Raw genomic sequence first — 21,481 nt, 5'->3', positions numbered from 1 at the left:
GAGAGAGAGAGAGAGAGAGAGAGAGAGAGAGAGAGAGAGAGAGAGAGAGAAGACTGTCATTGCTTGGAACTCAGAGATCCACCAGGCCTCTGCCTCTTGAGTGCTGAGATTAGAGACCCCTGCCAACAGCTCTGTTCTTTTCTGTAGCTCAAAAGGCTCCGTGGCCAGACCCTAGCCTAGGGACTGCCTCACAGTAACTCTGCCTGCATCTGACTTTTCTCTCTCCCGCTCCCCCTTTCACCTTCGGTGACCAGGTATGCCTCGGCCCTGGAGGACACAGTAGACACCAGCAAATTGTTCAGAAGCAGCTCCCTGCGAGAGTTTGAGGAAACCCTGTTCTGCCACACCAAGAGTTTCCCCATCAGCTGGGATACCTACTGGGACCTGAACGACCCGCTCCGGGACGTGGATGAGGCTGCTGTCCCTGTCCTGTGTATCTGCAGTGCTGATGATCCGGTGTGTGGACCCCCAGACCACACTCTGCCCGCGGAACTCTTCCAAAGCAATCCTTACTTTTTCCTGCTGCTCAGTAGCCATGGAGGCCACTGTGGCTTCCTGCGCCCTGAGCCCCTGCCAGCATGGAGCCACGAGGTTATCTTGGAGTCCTTTAAGGCCCTGACTGAATTCTTCAGAATGGAAGAGAGGATGAAAGGACTGAGCAGGCGCAGGACTTCATTTTTGGGGGGCCGGCGTCGTTGGGGAGGCCTGCAGAAGCGAGAGGTCTCCCCTTCTTCCAATCTGGAGGAGATCTTTAGCTGGAAGCGGTCTTACACCAGGTGAAGCTTGCCTGGGGAGGCCCCTGCACCTTTGAGAAAATTCTCAACAAGGGACCCCAGCAGCTGGAAGACTGAGGACTGAGCGGGGAGCTCTGCTCCCTTCTCCCTTCAAACTGGAGAGAGAGAGAGAGAGAGAACTTGCAGCGTGAGCGCCCTGTCCTGGCTCTGACAACCAACATTCTTGCTCACCTTGCTCAGCCTACTGTCTCCTGTCATCAAAGTCACAAGCCAAGTAACAGCATGGGCTAAGAGGACTGGGAAAAAAAAAAATGCTAACTGCCCTTGCAGTGACTCTAGGGAAGATGAGCTTATAAGAGTCAATGGGTGGTTCTGTCCCACATAAATAATCAGATTGGTGACTCTGAGTCTCGAGCTGGAGCCTCTTGGTACAGGAAGGACAGGATGTTTGTGTCTCAGTCCTGCTCTCTCGTGTTCTGCGGTTGTGGTTCCGCTCCGACTTCTGCACTAGCAGCTGAGGAAGCAGGCGGTCAGAGCTGCCTAGCTCTCCCCAGTCTGAGAAGGCAGCAGAAGCAGGACATGTCGGGCTGAGGCCAGCTTGGTAAATGCTGGCGAGGGTAGAATGTGAGTCTGTCCCTGGACGCCTGCCTCTCTCTTGGTGGCTGCGAACTAAGATGGGCCTCTAGGCCACGCCCTCCAGCCCGGTCTGAACCGGCTCCCAAGAGTATTTTAGAATAGGAGATGCTGTTGCCCAGGGTCTAAGGGCTCTGCTAGACCATGGTTGTGGTCATGGTTGTGGTCTAGTCAGGTTAGGCCAGATGCACCTCCCCGGTTCTGATTCAGGAGACTGCTCCAGAGAGCTGTAGCCAGATGTGTTCCTCTTGAGATGCAGCCTTCCCCACGTGACAAAAACAACCCTCAAGCGGGATTTCTAATCACTTTTCTTCTAGTACTAGCTTCTCCCTTTCCAGAGACAGCGAGGTATCTTGGATCAGAGGACAGAATAATCCTAAGAGCCCGATGAAGGCAATCCAGCTACTTAAGAGTGTCTCGCCTTCCCAGCCTTGCTCAATTATTCAAAAGGCAGAAAAACTGCTTTCTGGCCCCAGCTGCTCAGCCACTAAACGGGCATTTGGGTTGATGAGGGATGATGCTGAAAAACCAGAGTAAAATAAGTAAGGTACAGCGCACAGATCCACTTACATAGCCTGGACTGTAGTAAACCTTTAAAAATTATTTTGACAGTTGGACATCTGGAGCCATGTGTTGTTAAGATTCAAAAATCTACCCTGAAATTATATATATTTATTTATTTGTGGTGCTCGGACCCCACTTGCCAGGCAAACACTCTACAGCTGAGCTACATAAATCCAGCCGAGAAGTTAGTTTTTAGTTTTATCAATGGAAAATAAGCCACCGGTTTTAGATTTAAATCAGTGAAATGATTTCAAAGAGTATCTTACAGCAAAGGCATTCTGGGACATCCTGGGGCTGGGATTCCAGGTTGGGGTGACCTTGTCCTCCCACTCTTTTGTTTTTCTGTTTTAACATTGTTTTGTGTTCTGCCTGGATCAGAACTCACTGTGCAGACCAGGCTGCTCTCAAACCCTGATGTCCACCAGCGCGCATTAAAGCCTGCGCTAACCCACCCCACCTTTCACGCTTGCTCTTTCAGGTTGAGTAACAAACTCTGAACTAGCTCCAAGATATAAAACAGGCAACTTTTAGTTTTCTACAGCACATGTCCTACTGTGAAGGGAGGAGCTCCTGTCCCCGTCTTCTCTAGTCTAGCCCATCCCCAGCGATCCTCTTCTGGCAGTCTTTCATCACTTCTGAGCAAAAGAAATAAAAAGGAACTGAACGGGAAAGAGGAAGTTTTCTGTCTCTGGTGAACCACAGTCACGGCGGAGGGCTTGCTGAAGGAAGCCTGTGGCATATGGCCACCCCCCTGCCCCCACCTCTAGGACAGTAGGGACTCCAGTTAATTAGGGTCCTGCTGTCCCATTTGCCATTGGATCCTCAGAAATAATGGGAAGATGGGAAGCGGCCTGGTGGTAGTTCAACCCTAAGGCCGAAAGCATCCCTAATGGCAAAAATCTGGGCAATTTTTTTAGGCCAGCTGCCACAGGATCCCTGTTCTTCAAGAGAACATTTGTGAGAAAAAATGGCTGGTTTGCCTTTTTTTCTTTTCTCTCTCTTTCTCTCTTTTAGACAAGCAAGCTTGCTAGGGATGGGAGTTTTACTTACAGTAAGTTTTTTTTCTTCTCTTTTGTGGAGCTAGTGGTTAAGCACAGGGCTTTGCACATACCAGGCAGCGCTTGACCACGGAGCTCCCAGAGCTCCTGGAGCTCCACCCTCTACTCTCATGGTAGAAGCCCTCAGAGGAATGGCAGAACAACTCTTGTTCAGGTTCTTCGGGTTCCAAGCCCCACTGATTTAACCCTAAAACATTTCCCCTTCATGCTCCTCATACAGGGTATTCTCAGGGAGCAATTTATTATTATTGTTGTTGTTTGAGATGGCATCACACAATGTAGCATTGGCTAGCCGGCAACTCACTATATAGACCAGACTGGCTTCAAACTCAGAGAGATCTGCCTGCTTCTGTCTTCTGAGAGCTGGAATTAAAGTGTGTAGCACTATGTCTACCTTGCATAATTTTAAAAAAGAAAAATCTGTCCATTACTATTCAAAGACTAGGAGTGAAGGCTGGAGCTGGAGCTCAGCTGGCAGAACTTACCGCACACCCACAAGGCCCTGGCCTCCTTCCTCAGCAGGGCGCGAACCTGTGTGATAGTCCCAGAGCAGGACGCAGGAGCTTCAGAAGTTCAAGGTCAGCCCCGAAGGAGCTTGAGTTCAGCTTGGGCTACTTGAGACCCTGTCTCAAAACAACAAAACAGAAAAGCAAACAACGCGCGCACACACACACACACACACACACACACACGGACAAATCTTTACCAGAAAGTGTGATTTCTGCTGAAGGAGGAAGGGTTTGGGTGACCCTACTCTTCATCCAGATTTATCCAGTTTAGATAAACAGCTAACCACGTGAAACAGCCATTTTGCTGTTCACTCTTACACTGTTCTGAGAAGCTGTGGCTCTTTGAACAACAACAACAAAACAAGAAATAAAAAACAAACCCCAAGAAACACCAGTGAGTCTCCATGTGGGTCCCCGTCATGGTCATGGTCAGTGCAGATCTCCTTACTGCAGCCTTTGTTCCCTTGGTTACTCACAAGCACTCTCAAAGGTTCAGGGAGACGTTCCCCCAGGAGTAGAGACTGAGCAGAGAGTGGCGACTTTTGCCTGCAATCCCAGACTTGGGAGTTAGGGACGGGACGATCAGAAGTTCAAGGTCAGCCTCAGTTACATAACAAGCCTTGCCTATGTCTCAAAAACCAAAAATAAGTAAATAAAATATGAGAAGGAAATGGAGATGGTGTCCCTGTTTCTACCAGGGAGGCAGAGTAGAAGAAACACAATTGCCTCTGAAGCCATCTCTGATTCCTGTTAAGTTTTTACTGCTGGTATCAGGACTATACTAAGGGACTGGGGAAATGGCTCAGAGCTTAAGAGCACTGGCTGTTCTTCCAGAGGACCCAGGTTCAATTCCTAGCACCACATGGCAGCTCACAACTGTCTGTAACTCCAGTTTCAGGGAATCCAAGACCCTCACAAAGACAGACAGACAGACAGACATGTGCAGGCAAAACACTTATCAATGATCATTTTATAAAAATAAATTATTAAAAAAGTAAGATGGAGAACAATGGAGAAAGACACTTGACATGGGCTATTGGCTTCATGTGCACCTGCACACATGTGCACACGCGCTCTTGCGCGCACACACACACACACACGGAACTGAGCTGTAACCATTCTCGTGAAGACTTAGTACTTATATATAGGTTTCTAGTAGCTGGAGACAACAGTATGAAAAGCAGAACACCAGAACTCTTTTGAGAAGACATCCGTTTTGTGTAAAGACATCCTTCCTAAGCCCCAAATGCTATTTAAAAAGAGGGCTTACACAGGAACTACTGTCTTGGCTTCATGTATAACCTCAAAACCACCTGCATCACAGCCGCCTCTGTGCTCATCTTCCAGCCAAACCGCAGGCCTCGGTGTCAGTCAGAAGTGCTCAGAATCACCAAGGTGTCTTCCTTTAGATGTCAGCAAGCAGACACATGAGCCATTTGGCTATCCTTACATGTTGACAAGGAGATCGTGCAAGGCCATGGTCAAGTCACATCGGAGGCTATCAGAACATTTTACTAGTTATTACTGTTTGCTTTTCTAAGGTTTGAGAAGGTAGATCCAAGGAGTCTATGTGCCCAGAAATGCAATGAACGCCCTCAAACTAGCAAGGCCCATGTTTTCAGTGAGATATTCATGCTAGATCGGTCTTCGGCATGTGACAGGCAGTGCATACACTAAGACCTGAGGATGGCTTACGTCCAATTGAACATCTTTTAAGATTTATTTTTATTATTCTTAATTATATTTATGTATGTGTCTGGGGGTGAGTCTGTGACTTGTGTACAGGTGCCTGAGGTGAGAGGGAGTGGATTCTGAAGCAGGTGGCTATAAAACCTGATGTGGGCACTGGGAATGGAACCCGGGACCTTTACAAGTGGCTTTTGACCTCTGTGCCACCTCTCCTGGCAATAAATGCCTCTTCTTTTTAGTTTTATGTGTGTGAGCTTGTTTGTTTTGCAAGACAGGGTTTCTCTGTGTAGTCCTGGCTGTCCTGGAACCCACTCTGTAGACCAGGCTGGCCTGGAACTCACAGAGTTCTACCTGCCTCTGCCTCCCAGGTGCTGGCATCAAAGGCATGCACCACGGGGCTGGAGAAATGGCTCAGGGGTTAAGAGCACTGGCTGCTCTTCCAGAGGTCCTGGGTTCAGTTCTCAGCACCTACATGGAAGCTTACAACCGTCTGTAACTCCAGTTTCAAGGGACCCCAACACCCATGGCAAAAACACAAATGCACATAAAAATAAATTTTAGAAAAGGTGTGCACTACTATGCCCAGTCTTTGTGCTGCTTGCCCTCTAGTCTGCTGTGTACTGAGCCCAGCTGACATGCCAAGGAGTTCCCAGAGCCTCCTGCATGCACTGGTCATTCCCTCCTGTTCTCTAACACTAACCAGAAACAGCTCTTTAAATCAACCACCAGTCCTCTTGCTCTGAGCTAATAATTTCTCAACAGGCTTAAAATTCCTTAAAATTCATCAACGGTAGCTTCATAAACAGATTCCAGTGGGTAATAAGTATGTGTCAGAGGAATTACATGAGTTGGAGCTACAAGACCTCTAATTGACATGACTCAAAGGATCCTGGGAAAAGCCAGGCGTGAAGGCTTTTTACATACCTGTAATCTTAGTATACAGGAGGCTGAGACAGGAAGCAGTCCGAGTTTGAGGCTACCCTGCTACAATAGCAAAACCCCGTTTCAACTGCCCACTTTCTCAAAAATTTATTCAGTGACCTAAAAGGTATTTTATTAGTTGTTTCATAGGAAAAGATTGAGATCATGTGTGAGCTTTAGTATGTAAGACAAGACAGGATCAAAGGAGACAGTGAAGGCTTGTGGAGGCCATTTTTCAACTTGAATTCGTCAGCCAGAACCCAAAACCTCTAAGGAACATGTCTCCAATAAAGAGGCTTCACAATGCTTTTTAGCCAAAACTTATTTCTACTAGACTGAGTTCTGAGATGTGACTTTTAATATTTTGTGTGCACGATGTGTACACGTGTGGGTTTATGTGCTAGTTTGTCCATGGGGAGGCCGGAGCTCTCCAGTGAATGCCCTCACATTCATTCACTGCACTCGGAACTCAGTGACTGGCTACACTGTTTGGCCAGTAAGCTTCAAGGATCCTTCTGCTTTCATGACCATCTCACCAACTGCTGGGGTGCAAAACACAGATGCAAAACACCACTGCACCTAGCTTCCGTGTGGGGTACTGGGGATCCAAACTCAGGTCTTCACCCTTGAGCAGCAAGCACTTTACCATTGAGCCATGTCCTCAGAGCCCCTCTCAGAGATGTAACTTTTAAGATCTGGTTGAGGATAACCGTGAACTTCCTGCCTTCTGCCTCTTACCTGGTGCTGGAATTACAGTCACGCACTATCCTACCATGCCTGGTTTATGGGCTGCTTATACTGGAACTCAAAGACTTCTGCGTATGGTACAGGAACTCTACCAAGTTAATACGGATCCTCAGCCCCACACCCTTTTTTGAGACAGGGTCTTTTACTGACCTGTAACTTGTCCAGCAAAACAGACAGGCTGGCCAGTGAGCCCCAGGGAACTGTCTGTCTCCACTACCTCCCTAGCAATGGGATTAAGCCTAGCGTGTGTGTGTGTGTGTGTGTGTGTGTATGTGTGTGTGTGTGTGTGTGTGAAGCACACCCTTCAGAATGGAAGGTAGACCCCACTGAGCAGCAAAGGCATTACAGTTTCTCTTTCCCTTTTCTGGAGATTGAACTCGGGTCCGCTTGATTCAAATTCATGCCGCTGCCCTTCTTCCCACATTTTCTTTCTCTTTTTTGGTTTTTAAGACATGATTTCTGTGCAGCTCTGACTGTCCTTAGACCAGGCAGGCCTCCTGAGTACGGGGTGAAAGGAGTTTCAGGATCACCAGGTCAACTCTCTCCTACTGCTACGGTCCCACCCAGCCAGTTCTAGTTATGTCGTAAATAAACTGCTTTCCTCGACAAGCTCCCGTCTGAAGTGGTAGTGGGGCATGTCCACCTTGGGCTTTTAAAAGATAGTGACAAAAGCAGAAATTTTGGAGTTAAGAGTTGGCTCAGTGGCTAATAACACTGGCTGTTCTTCCAGAGGGCCTGGGTTTGATTCCCAGCATCCACAACCATCTGTAACTCTAGTTTCAGGGGATCTGATGCCCTCCTCTGGCCTCTGCAGGCACCAGGTACAGATGTGGTGCTCAGACATACATGCAACTCCCACCCAACCCCCCAAAAGGCTCTCTTTGGAGCTGCTGGGAGTATACGACTCCAAAGACACATACACGTCCACCTGTAAAAATTCCCTCGAGTCACTGTGTGTAGCTGCATACAGTTGACAGCACCCTTTACCTTGACTCCCTCTATTCATTACAAACAAGCATTGGAAATAAATAGTGGGGGAGGTGGCACACGCCTTTAATCCCAGCACTCGGGAGAGAGGCAGGTGGATCTGTTCGAGGCCAGCCTGGTCTACAAAGCAAGTTCTAGGACAGCCAGAGCTGTTACACAGAGAAACCCTATCTCAAACACCCCCCCACCCAAAGGAAAGAGTAGAAATTAAAGTACCATCATTCATTGCCAGGACACAAACAGTAAGACTGGTTCAAGAGCAGCACTGAGATGCAAGCACAGCACAGGTGCCATGGAGTTAGCACTCTCTACTGTTTAGGAAGAGGGGCTGGGGGAGGGGAGGGAAAGGAACTCTGCTGTAAATTGAACAGTAGAAGCAAAGCAAAAACACTGTATTTTAACCCTCTTGATTTCTTCTACACTTAAGCAGAAACACTGAAAATGGACCCAATTTTGGTTCTGCCACATAATGTGACAGGCACATTCGACTCCTTGGGAGGCCGAGGAAGGAGGATGGAAAGAAAGTTCAAGGTCAGCCTGGGAAACTCAGAAAGATCCCGTGCTGTAGCTAAGAGGCCTTTTAATAATCCTCATAGGTGGAAAACAGAGGCAAGTAGATCTCCTAGTTTTTGTTTGTTTTTAAAGGGCACGTACCTTTAACCTGACCAGAGGTACAGGCAACTGAGTTCCAAGCCAGTCTGGTCTATAGGGTAAGACAATCTCAAAACGAAGACAACATTTGGTAAGATGGCTAAGCAGGTTATAATGCTCACCAAACCTGACTGATTCCTGGGACCATGGTGGAAGGCGAGAACAGACTCTTGAAAATGACCACCCACCCCCCCATACATAAAATGTGTCAATGCTTAAAAACAAGTTAAAAAGCCGGGCGATGGTGGCGCACGCCTTTAATCCCAGCACTCGGGAGGCAGAGGCAGGTGGATCTCTGGGAATTCTAGACCAGCCTGGTCTACAGAGCAAGTTCCAGGACAGGCTCCAAAGCCACAGAGAAACCCTGTCTCGAAAACCAAAAAAAAAAAAAAAAAAAAAAAAAAAAAAAAACAAGTTAAAGAGGGCTGGGGATGAAGCTCAGTGGTAGAACACTTGATTACTGTGTTAAAGACCTTGGGGTCAATTCCTAGCACCATTACCATTTAAACCCCCATTCTGACGCAGTGGGGGGAGCGGCAGGGGTGGTGATGTAGCTGTCAGCTCACAGCTAGCTAGCACTGTATCTGAAATACCCTTACAGAAAAAAATTCACTAAAAAACTAAACGGGGCTAAAAGATGTGCCACTGGTTAACAGCACTTAGTCTGCATGACATGGCGGCACGTTTTTAATCACAGCGACTGGGAGGCAGAGGCAGAGGCTCTGAGGGTCTCTGAGTTCAAGGCCAGTCAAGGTAGCACAGAGAAGAGCCCTTATTGCTCTTTCAGAGAACCCAGGTTCAGTTCTCAGGGCTCACCAAGTCTGTAACTCCTGTTTCAGGGAATCTGATGCCCTCTTTTGACATCTTCTGTTACCGGGGATACACAAAGTGCACAAACATACATGCAGGCAAAGTATCCATACACATAAAAGTGAGTAAATCTTAAAAAAATTTTAAAAAAGAGCAGACACTCTGTGTACTAAAATTACTTTTATTACAGTTGATCTTTTAAACATTTCCTTTGCTATGATACAAAGGATACTTACAAACAAAATATTACATATGACCTGTTTTCGTTCTTAAGGTTCTGACAACTTGGTAACAGCTTTAAATGCACAATCTATACAATTAATACAGGTTATATACGAACTATAAGGTATGCTGAACCAGAGAATACTGACAGTATACTGTACAATAGCCTTACCAGTTAGTGCTGTGGACCATTTCTACCAGAAGGAAACGCACACCTGCGGTCACCTTTACCAGCTGGTGCGGACAGAGGGAGAGGCTTCTTCCTCATCGCAACCCTTGTAAGCCTCCACTGTGGGCATCTGTTTAGTCTAAAATTGGAAAGGACTGGGCTTACTCAAAATTATCCACTGTTAAAAGTGTTAGGATACTGTATGTTCAATATGATAATTTCTTGCCCTTCCCCCAAAATCTATCCCAGTTTTAAAGACCATAAGTCCTTTGTCCACTATAAAAACCCTACAGGCTCAAGGGCTTTAGGAAAAGATGAAGGCTGCCAAAAAAGGAGGCAAGAAACCAAGCCAAAATCTAGGTCTTGCAAAATCACTTTCCCCTTCACCAAAGGGAACTAGAAATGTACAAATTCATTGACGAACCTCAATGATATCTTATCAGTTAGCTGATAACCCTCATTTATCAGGACCTGACTTGTGGGAATAACTGAAATAGACTGTGGATAGCACATTCCACATTTTGTACAGAACGTCTCGCTTAGTTAAAATATTCCCTTTAGCCACCAAAGCTGGTCCTGGGACGACAGGTGTGCACTTCTCTCTCAATGGTCTACTCAGAAATGATAAGGTTACAGCTTTTTTTTCTTTCTTTTTTTTTAAATTTTAAATAAAAAAAAAGCAATTGATTGAAGCATTGTCTTTTTTTTTTAAAGGTAAATAGCAAAAATAAAATAAAAACCAGCCCTGGCATTTGCACAAATAAAGCAAATGGAATGCCATGGCCTTTAAGAGGTTAGTAGAAAGACTGAAGTGAAGAAAATTCAGAGAAAAATCATGTATTAATTTCCTTCTTTTTAAAAATTTCTACATGTGCAAAAAAAACCCATGCTGTTTGAGGAAAATGAAAAGAAATGAGTACATAAAACTAAAAATATAAATAACGTTTAGATGATTCGGTAAAAGCAGAAACCAACCTGGGTTGTAGAAGGGTTATACATTCAAGATGCTTTTAAACCCAGTGGGATAACTTACATTAAAACTGTGTTAATAGTTAACTTTAAAAATCTCAAGTTTGTTCTTAAATCTTCACAATACAAGCAAAGCTGTTTAAAATATACACTATACATATTTCTCATAGTCTCTCCAACCTCATTAATGCGCATTAGGCTTTTCATATACTAAAAGGAGGGGTTCTCAAAGCTAACTTGCTCATTATAACCTGCATTATTTAAATGTTTTACATGGGATAAAAACCTTTTCAGACTTACATAAATAGGATTTAGCAACACAAGTGTTAATTTAAAAACTCTAAAGCATTTACAAAGTCAGGTTGGAACAGCCTAGGGAAGTTATGTGCACTGTACTTTAAAAGGTTATTTACATCAGACCATTGCTTTTGTAAAAACTTCCCTAAAAAAAAATTTTTTTTTTAAAAAAAGAGAAAACCTATTCTAAACTAGCAGAGGGTCATAAAAAGTAAAATAACAAAATTATTTCCTAATGGAAACCCCACACATCCCTCTTCACTTGGACTTTACTCTATGAAACCACGTGACTCCTAACAGGCTCTTCTATCAAGTGTCAAGATAATGTGGTAAGTTTGCTAGGTAAATTACTGGCCAAGTGGACTTGAAAAAAAAATGTTTTACCACCTTGTCTCTGGCTTGGGTTACAGTTGTATTTAACTAGAGGGGCAATCTAAATAGGCACAATTCCCATTTAATGTGGAAGAAAAGGCAAAATAAAATTGCTAGGAAAAAAGGATGATGGTTTCTCTGAGAGTATGACATGCAAGGAAGGACACAGCACACGTGGGATGAATGGGCAGCAAAGACAACAGCATGGCAATACCCCAGGGGCAGCCAACACCTTGATAAACTGATAGACCTGTTTAAGACCCAAGAAAGGGCAAGAAGGGCTCCCATACCCACACTGTTATTTAGATAGAGACCAACCAAACTGCAGACATCAGGCAGCTGCATCTTTCAAAATTACAGAATTCGCTTGATGATCATGTGCAATTTATATTAACAATAATGTTCATGCCGAGGCAATGTATTTGAGGGCTAAGAAAAAGCAAAATGTGCCACTAAGAGAAACCTGTTTCCATAACTGGTCTTCATGCTTTCAAGTGGCTCTAATATACCTTGTATACTAAGCCAAGCCATGCAAAAGCAAAGAGTACATACTTTTTCATTAACATTGGTATCTCATTTCTAAACCACTGACTTCAAAGTTGCCATAGAAACATATAACACAATACTGAAAGCATACAATTGAGGGTTCATGGATTTTTAAGAAACACATTTCCCTCATCTATGTTCAACAGTCTTTAATATCTTAGCTACAAGGCATATCAGAGGAAGGTTAAGTGGGGATAATGTCAAGGAAAATACAGAATTCTGGACGTAGGAAAAATGTTCCAGAAATGGGATCGATGTGCCAGCAATAAGCATAGTTCATTTCATTTTAAAGTTCAGTTAAAAGAGCCCATAAACAGTCCCAAACCATAGTTATCACCTGCATAATTTACATAACATTAACACACTTGCACTTTATAGACAAACACTCTGTAAACATGGCCACTGGGGGAGGGAGACTCCCTACACCTCACTCATGACTGACAACATGTAATCATATTAAATAAAATTACTTAGTTTCAAAAGATTTCAAACCTGACCAATGATTAAGCTCCATTTCTCCCTGTTTAACAATATTTAAGCGTTAATTCTAAAAATGTCACCTAGGATGGTTTCAGGGTTAAATGCTAGAGCCACAACTAGTAATGACAGCAACTCCTCTCTAGCTGGCACAGACCTATAAACTTTAGTACAAAACCAAAAAATACAGAAACTAGGTCAATTTGTTAGCTACATATTTACAGATAATTACATGATTTTTCACTCATAATTGTTAAACTACAAGTGAAAGGAAACTGTGCAGGTTGAATTACCCGTACTTTTAGGGGAGGGGGGATTCTTGAGCATCAAGATACCCTTTTCCATTCATTGAGAAGTCTTACCTTCTCTTCTCTTCATATTTCCAACTACCTACAGATGTAAAGATTATTATATCCAGTGGGCATCAACTGGAGAGGATTAACTTTTTCCTCTGTTTGAAGAAGAACCCCTTGTATATTTAAAAGGAAAGCAAAGCAAAATAAAATCACACTCACTCACTCACACACCAATATCACACACACACAGTTTGGGTTGCTGGAAACAGTTAACAGATATGGTGACACAGTACATGGCTCCCCAGTTTGTGTTTTCTGTTTCTTAAGATACTTATTTTTGCATGAATGGGCAGTGCAAGTTTCAAAAGTCTGCAATAGGCAGATACGGTGCATATCTCATACATTTATAATCTGAAGGCCAGCACTTGTTTGAATAAAACTTTGGAAGTCTGAATATAATCAAAGAGGAAAACCAACAAGTCAATACAACTTTAAAATGGGCTACCAGAGTTCAGCAGAAAATATAAATGCACAAAAAGGAAGAGTTCTCCGCTTTACTTTCTTTTTCTACAGTGTTTAATAAAAATTTCTTTACAAATCAATAGTTATTTCCAATGTAGATCTACTGTAGTGATTTCATAAAAGTGCAGACAACATAACCAGACACAGCAAAACAGACGTCAATCAGTAGTCCTTGCATACAAGAGGCACGTATGCTGAGTGTACAGCACACTCTTCATCCTTTAAGGAATCCGAGGGTGGGAATTTCCAGTTCTTAACTAAGTATGAGCGCCTTTTAAAAGGCGATACTAAACAGGGAAGGGAGACTTCTGTTAAAGGGGGGAAACAAAACAATGTATTTATCTTCAATAATGATCTGTAATTTGAGAAGCAGCTCAGCGATGACAGCCCACATTTTGACTTTGCTCCTTAGAGAAGGCTCTATGTAAGAAGTGAGAATTTCTCATTATAGCAGATTCACACTTAGGATAGCTTAAATATATTGTTTTTCCGAAGTTAATACACATTAGGACACTTCACATTCTGAACATGAGTCGAATGCAGAACTATAAAACCTCCGAAGGAAAGGGTTGCTGTGGCTGAGCATGGTGGTTCACACCTGTAATCCCATTACTTGGGAGGCTGGGATAGGAGTGCTAGAAATTTGAGGCCAGTCTTGGGTAAACATCAGTTACCAGACCAGAAAGCAAGACCCTGTCTCAAAAGAAAAGAAATAAAACTAAGAAAGGGATATTGCATTGGACCAAATATCTGCTTGAATAGTAGTGGCTCAGAAGGGGTCGAAGGTGCATAAAGAACTTACTATTAGCAAGCAAGAAGAGTAAGTTAAAAGGAGACAGCCCTTCAAACCAGTATCATGCCTTCTCTCCCAGTAACCATCTCCTGTGATTTTACAGTTTAGGATAACCTTAGATATGTTTTAGTAGTAGTTTCTTTCTTGGCAGTTTTGATCCTCAGCAAAATCCAGAACTATCAGTATTAAGAGTGGAGGATCATGACATCAACAAAGAATGGATCACTGGCTTTTCACCTTTGTGGAAAATCACCACCAGTGTTCTTTGTACAGTTCACTTTTCTCCTGCTTTTATCTTTTATTGCATTGTAAAACAAACTCAAAAAAACACCAACTGGCTCCTTCCCTATCATGGTTTTACTACACTGAAATTTATGGTTTCATTTTACTTAACTTTCTCTTCACTCATACAAGTGCTAGGGGATTAAAAAGGAAACGACTGAATCTACTAATCACCTTCTCATAAATATCAGCTCAGAGTACTCTTTAAAAACACACACACATCCTTGCCTTAACAGAAGATAAAAAAGAAAACAACAAAACTCAAAACTGAGCCCTGGCAGACATGTATAGAATGAGTTTATCCATCCATCTATACACACATATAGACACTCATATATATAAATATACATACAATATACACATACAAATGAAAATAGCTATACCAAAAATGTGCATATGTAACAGTTTTAAAAAGCCAGTAGATCATGGTATAATACAATTTATTTCCACTTGTAAATGGCACAAATGGAGAAATGCAAAGGTGTTCAAGTACAATGAAGTCATTTTTATAGGTGAAAATAAATCATATTATTCCAGTGTCCAAAACAATGTAGTCTATATATGCTTAAAATGCTAGACATTTACAGAAGCACAAAATTACTGAATTCTGCCTTAAGTTCTGAAAAACAAAAAAAGGATGTACACAAAAAAATTGTTAGTAGCAGGATGGAATCTCTAGAACATTTTCCTTAGTGTTCTGAATGTTGTTTACTTGATGTCCAGGCAGTCAAAAAAATCATAATAACTATCACAAAGTTCCATTTACTAGCAAGGCCTTGACTTGAGACTGAGTGTGTTCACCTGTGGGTGTGACTCCATGTTCAGGACTGTTCAGCTCTGGTTAAAGAAACATACAGAAAATAGGAGCTCTAATGAAATAAACTCGCTTTCAGCTAACGTTGTTTACACAATGCAAACACTTTCTGACATCACAACTTAGGGTTAGAGCTAAGTTTAAAGGAAAACTTATGTGCAAAGGGTGGGGAATCTAATTAGGAATAAAATGTCTTAAGATATGAAGCTATGTATGTTTAAAATGCTGACCCCAAAAAGGGAGAACAAGAAACGTTTCCCCACTAGGCTCTGGATACCAGATATAGATCATAACTTCTGGTGTGCTGCACATGTTCTCCACACTTCTCACTTTCTTAAACACACATATGATAATGGGGAGGAGGTAGTGTTAAACTGGTCAAACTTTGACATTTCCACATTTTTTTTCCCCAGAAAGTGCGTGCCCTGTCTTCAGGGTATTTTAAACCCTTTCGAATTTTCCTGCTACCAGGTTTTACTGTCACGGTTTCTGCCATGTACACGATTACTCAGAAGTTATTTATAGCTTACACACAATCCATTAACACTAATCATTTTGCAAACAACATGTATTTTAACTAAACTGATGGTATAATCGTGACCTATATGGGAAAACTGGTGCCACACAATTGGATGAGGCAGAAATCTCTTTTGGACACAACACATAGTCATTACTCAGTCACACTAGTATGAGTACATTATGATCAAAATGGACTCAGCAACTCAATCTGACCAAGTGAAACTCACAGCTAGACTATAAAATGTATCTCTGGTTTGGAGTCTGAAGGAATTTTCTATTCACATCTGATTTACTTTCCCATTCTAACCCTCCAGAAGTGGATAGGGCCAGATGCAGAAGCATGGTGTTTAATGGTTTTATAAGATCATCTTATAAAGATGGTCTTCTTTTAGTTTTGAACATCCTATTAAATTTAAAGCTTTCCCTATTTCCTTCAAATATATAGAACTCTCAAATTTGTTTGAAACTCTTGAATAGAATTTTGAATGCAGGAAGAAAAAAAACTTAAAAAGCCCCTTTCATTAACTATGTTTACCTAAAAACTGATATAGATCATGTTTAAAACCCTGGCTCTGTGAACTCTGCCACCAACCTTATATTGGTTTTCAAAGGATCTATATAATAGCATCTTCTTTTCTTTCCTTTGTGAGACAGCCGAAGGCAGCCTTGAACCCCAGACTCCTACCTCCCAATTGCTGGGATTTTAAGTATATGCCACCACACCCTGATCTAATTTCTCTTCTAATTAGTGTCAGAAACCCTCAACCCAAAGTCAGAAATTCCCTAAGGGGGCAAGTCATAGAGACTGGAATGACAGACATACCTGGACGAGATTTAATCTGTTGTTAAGAAAACCAAGAACTTCAATAGTGGCAGATGACAATTTGGTCGCTAGTTTGTTCTAAGTATGCTTAAGTGTGTTCTTGCCTTCTAATTACAGGAAAAGCAGGACCCAGAGTTAGCAGCAAGAGCTCTTCAAGACAACTGAAGAGGGAGCAGGACAATAACTTGTAAGAAACTCTGGTCTGTCACTAAACACGGCACTGCCCCTTGCCTACCTCCACCTCAAGCTCTACACAAGCAACTGGAGGATACTAACTAGCACTGACTTATAACACTGGGTTAATCCTTCATTGAAGAAAACATAGAACACACTCCCAGGTTAGTGGTCCTTGGTCACTATAACTTACTTTTAATTTTTGTTGTTGTTTTCTTTCACTCTTCAAACTACCTAGTTTCTTCCTCAGTAGTATTTTAGCACTAAGCTAGAGACTTCTGAAAGGAACTTTACTATTGTGGGAAAGTAACATGAAGTTTCAATGAACTAAAAGTTTGTAAGGTACTGCAGCAACAAAAACAGCAATTAAACATAGAGAACCTGCAGATGAAGCAACATCTACAGTGTGAAGATTAGTCAGCAGCTGGTGGTCATTGGCTCAGTGATTCCTAGTGGCAACTAAATATTTAAATAATTGACTATTGCTACTTGTAAACAGGAAATCCCATAAGCCAAAAGAGGGATAAATAAAATTATGTCTATGTAGTGTGATGAGTATTCTAATAGATGGCAGTTCACAAATATGGCATCATTCAAATAACTCTGGCATTTGCTTTGTGTTGGCTAAGTGTCTTTGATTTTGTATAAACAAAGCAAAGGTACTTTTTAGTGTCTTATAATTTGGGTAGCATGAGCTATCACTCTACAAGAAACAAAATATCATGATACATAGGCTTTATCTCCTCATTCCATGCTGAACACATGCATCACAGGAACTTTCAGGGTCCCAACCCTCTGTTTTTTTCCTGATAGCTGCTGACAAGCTTGTTAGTGCAATCCCCACACAGCTTATGATCTCCTTAAGCAATGCCATCTTAACAACAATACAACCTACAAAATCAGGGACAAACTTCTGATGCACTTAGCAAAAAACTAAATGATCTTCTACCACCTGAAAAGGTAAATACAATCTTTTAATGTTCATGGTTTTCTGCTTTAGTCCAAACAAGGTTGATAAGTCAGACCAATTTCATAAAGAAAGGAAACACACTGGTAAGGTGTGGAGGTATGTTTCAGTAAGAACATGTTTCAGCACAGACGCTGCCTGCTGTCAGTGACTCACAGAATTTGAAATATGGAGGAAGGCTTTAGATCTTTCAATAAACTTCTTAGGCTATGGACATCCTAAAGTGATGATTCAGGGCAGTATGCTTCATTTTATTTTTATATTGTTCTGATAAAACCCCTTCTATTAAGCCAATTTCTTTTTTGCCACACACATGAAATATTTATCTATTCCCAGTTTTAAAATTTTCCAAAAGTTAAAAACAAGGAAACAAAAAGCCAACCACAAATACCCGGCAGCCAAATACTATGAGATCCCAATTAGTAAACACAAAACATAACGCTTTACAAAAACGAATAAAATATACCATTTGCACTCAGCTTCCACATGGTAGTACCCAAGTGAGGAGGCTGCTGTGATGATGTCTGTAGGCAGTTTCTTTTGGCAGACAGCTCCAACGGAATTGCCACTTTCAATTATTATGTGTAAGACATGTGTGACCCATTGGATATTTGAGAAGTGACACTCGTGCTTCTGCTCATGCCCTGTTCTGTCCGTCCCCCAGAAGCTGTCCGCCTCAGAGCCTGGGGGCTATTGCGGACTCCCATACTGCTACCTCGAGGGACCCCTTGCATTGGCCCTGAGGGATGACCCCATGGCTGGGGTCCACCTTGCATTGGATGGCCCCAAGCTTGTGGTGTGCCACCCATGGGATGACCCCAGTGAGGTCCGGGCCCCCCAGTAGGATTGTGAGACCAACTAGAAGCTCCTGGGTAGCTGTGGCTGAATGCCTCAGGGGAGAGATTAGAAAGGACCATGTTACTAAAACCTAGTCTCATGCTTTCAGAGTCAAAAGCTTCAATTTCTCTGGCTTGACGCTCAAGCAGGCTACGTATTCGTTCTGTGCGTTCATTCTGCAAAGCCAACATCTCTTCTTCAATCTGTCAGGGTAGGAAAATGGAGCAAAAGAATCAATTTATGTCTCAAATCAATAATAAGCTAAAGCAACAATAACTACTCAAAACAACCAACAGCTATTTTATGGCTATATACAGAAAATTATTTTAAAAGATATGCTAAGCCGGGCAGTAGTGGCACATGCCTTTAATCCCAGCTCTTGGGAGGCAAAAGCAGGCAGATCTCTGTGAGTTCGAGGCCAGCCTGGTCTACAAGAGCTAGTTCCAGGACAGGCTCCAAAGCTACACAGAGAAACCCTGTCTCAAAAAACAAAAGCAAAACAAAATAAAATAAAAGATATGCTGAGATTAAAGGTGTATGCCACTGCCACCACTGCCAAAATCTACCTCTTTATAGCCAAAGTGTCTACAGGTTTTGGAAAACATTCTATTCCCAAATAAAAAGATTTTGAGACAAGATTTCACTGTGTAACCTTAGCTGGCCTGGAACTCAATTTATAGATTAGACAGCCTGGAACCCACAATCCTGACCCTACATCTGGAGTGTCCAGCTAGACTGTACTTTTTGATTTCATGTTAATAACAGTTAACAAAATAACCACTTCATTGTGATATCTAATAAACTGATAACAAATTTTTAATTTTTAAATTTCTAATATCTCAAAAGTCTTGTTTATAACTTGTTTATTTGGATTGAGGCCCAAACAAAAACCATACATTTTGTTATTTACCCTTAACTTTTTTTAGTCTACAGCAGTCTGTCCATTCCCTCACCCTTCACATTGTAAACTGGCTCATTTGTTCTATTAAAAATGTCTAAATTCTGGATTTGACCAATTACATCTTGATGTCATCATTTAGTATTTTCTCTTGTGCTCTACTTTAAATATTTTCTATAAATGGTAGATCCAGAGGGATGTTTATATTTAAGTTAAATAAGGATTGACAAATTGGTCATTTGATATAAACTGGCCTAAACTCATGATCTTCTTGCATCAGTCATAATTCTCTGTGCCAGAGGACAGCATATGCATGTTTTAAACCAAACCAAACTGCACAAGAACTGGATTCAGCATGATATGGCATACCATCTTATCAGTTTCCTTGAAGAAACAAAACAAAACATCTGGGAGTGGGGGGTGGCAATGGATGAAGTCAGTACTGGTGATTACACCATGGGTCTCCAGCATTCCAGCATGCTAGGAAAACACTACCAATTAGATACTACAGGGTTTCTCTCTAGCTTTTGGAGCCTGTCCTGGACCTAGCTCTTGCAGACAAGGCTGGCCTCAAAATCAGAGATCTGCCTGCCTCTGCCCCTCAAGTGCTGGGATTAAAGGCATGCGTCACCAACGCTTAGCTTGATACTACCTTTTACATTACATAAGATGTGTGTCCGTTCAAACAGCTCATTGTTTTATGTAGTTTGTGCTATGCTGGAACTATGGATCTTCCCACCTCAAGCCTCCCAAGCACTGGCATGGCTGATGTGTCACCATGCAAGGCTTGATCTTTCTTTTAATGAAATAAAAACATTTTGAATTATTTTTATTTATGTATATGGGTATTTTGTCTGCACCATGTGTGTGCCTGGTACTCATGGAAAGTTCAGATCCTCTGAAACTGGAGTTACAGGTGGTGATGAGCTATTATAAGGGTGCTGGTAATTGAACCAGTGCTCTTAACCACTAAGTCATTTCTCCAGTCCCATCTTTTGAGTATTATTAATATTAATCAGTAGATTCTGATTGTCAACTCATGTATGCAACAGAAAGTTTTCCTTTTACTGTTTAAATGGACTTCACTGCTGGGCTTCATGATATATACTTGCTACTCCAGCATCTAGGAGGCTATTCATCTGGAGGAAAGATTTGAAGTAAGACTTCATACATTTTGAAGAACTGGGGTTGGGAATCTCTGGGAGTTCGAGGCCAGCCTGGTCTACAAGAGCTAGTTCCGGGACAGGCACCAAAGCTACAGAGAAACCCTGTCTCGAAACCTGCCCCCCCCCCCCCAAAAAAGCTAGAACAAGTCAGCTATACTGGTGTACCTTCTCTGTGAGTTTAAAGCTAGCCTGGTCTACATAGAGCTTCAGGCCAGCTTCAGGTTACATCGTGAAACTTTGTCTCATAAGAAGGGAGGGGGGGAGGAAGGGAGAGCAGCAAAGTGTGAAAAGGCACATTTGTAATTCTACTGTGATTATGGTAAAATGGAAAGCAGTGTGGGTTAGCTACCACAAACAAGGTGGAAAATGAAGAATGACACCTGACATTATTCTGATTTCCACACAACCCATGGCACAAAAGCCTGTCTTCACACATAAACATGCATATGTACACAGACAATATAACATACATATATATTGGAAGAAAATAAAAATACACTACCCCATCTCCAATACACACACACACACACACACAGTTCTTTTGATAAAAACCAATACTAAAAGAACTCTCTTGCTTCTGTTATCTATACCTTTTGTTCTAAGAGTGCCCTGCGAAGGGAGACCCTCTGTTCCAGCTCTCGAAGCTCTCGATCATGTTGGGCCTCAGCCTGCATCTTAATTTTGCTCTGATATGCATTCAATAGCTCCAGTTCCTGCTGCAGCTGCATCTTCAAAACCTGGCATTCTGCTTCCTGTGCTTCATCCAAACGCAGCTGAAAGAAAAAAAGAGAAACGGATATATTTTTCTGTGAACTATCCATTCACAACTTACAGAAGAATGAGAGAAGACCATGTTTTTGTAAGCTATATAACTGGGTGTGGACATCCCTGAAAAAGAAATACAATAACCAATACTGCATTTGGCAATACTTACGAAGAGGCTATCGTAAGCTGTTCTGAAGATGCCTGAATAACTATAGTTTTTCTTTTTCTTTTTTTTAAATATTTATTTATTTATTTATTTATTTATTTATT

At 42.2% G+C, this 21,481-nt stretch overlaps 2 protein-coding genes across 2 annotated transcripts in view; one reads left to right on the top strand and one right to left on the bottom strand.

Annotated features, from left to right (window-relative positions):
* Window positions 1-3,376, top strand: part of Abhd15 (abhydrolase domain containing 15) — a 6,621-nt gene extending 3,245 nt beyond the window's left edge. The window contains exon 2 of the mRNA XM_050128615.1: window positions 255-3,376. Coding sequence (XP_049984572.1) covers window positions 255-780 — 526 coding nt within the window. The 3' untranslated portion in view covers window positions 781-3,376. The remainder of the gene's footprint in view (window positions 1-254) is intronic.
* Window positions 3,377-9,468: 6,092 nt separating this feature from the next.
* Taok1 (TAO kinase 1) overlaps window positions 9,469-21,481 on the bottom strand; it is an 84,305-nt gene continuing 72,292 nt past the window's right edge. Inside the window, exons 18-19 of the mRNA XM_050128605.1 lie at window positions 21,037-21,259; window positions 9,469-18,585 (exon numbers count right to left, since the gene is read on the bottom strand). Of these exons, the coding sequence (XP_049984562.1) occupies window positions 18,124-18,585; window positions 21,037-21,259 (685 nt within the window). The 3' untranslated portion in view covers window positions 9,469-18,123. The remainder of the gene's footprint in view (window positions 18,586-21,036; window positions 21,260-21,481) is intronic.

The sequence above is a fragment of the Alexandromys fortis genome, unplaced genomic scaffold (genome assembly GCF_014885135.2).
Source record: "Alexandromys fortis isolate MF-2015 unplaced genomic scaffold, M_Fortis_MF-2015_v1.1 scaffold_80, whole genome shotgun sequence".
NCBI classification, from domain to species: domain Eukaryota; kingdom Metazoa; phylum Chordata; class Mammalia; order Rodentia; family Cricetidae; genus Alexandromys; species Alexandromys fortis.
This window is presented reverse-complemented; position numbering and strand designations above follow the sequence as displayed.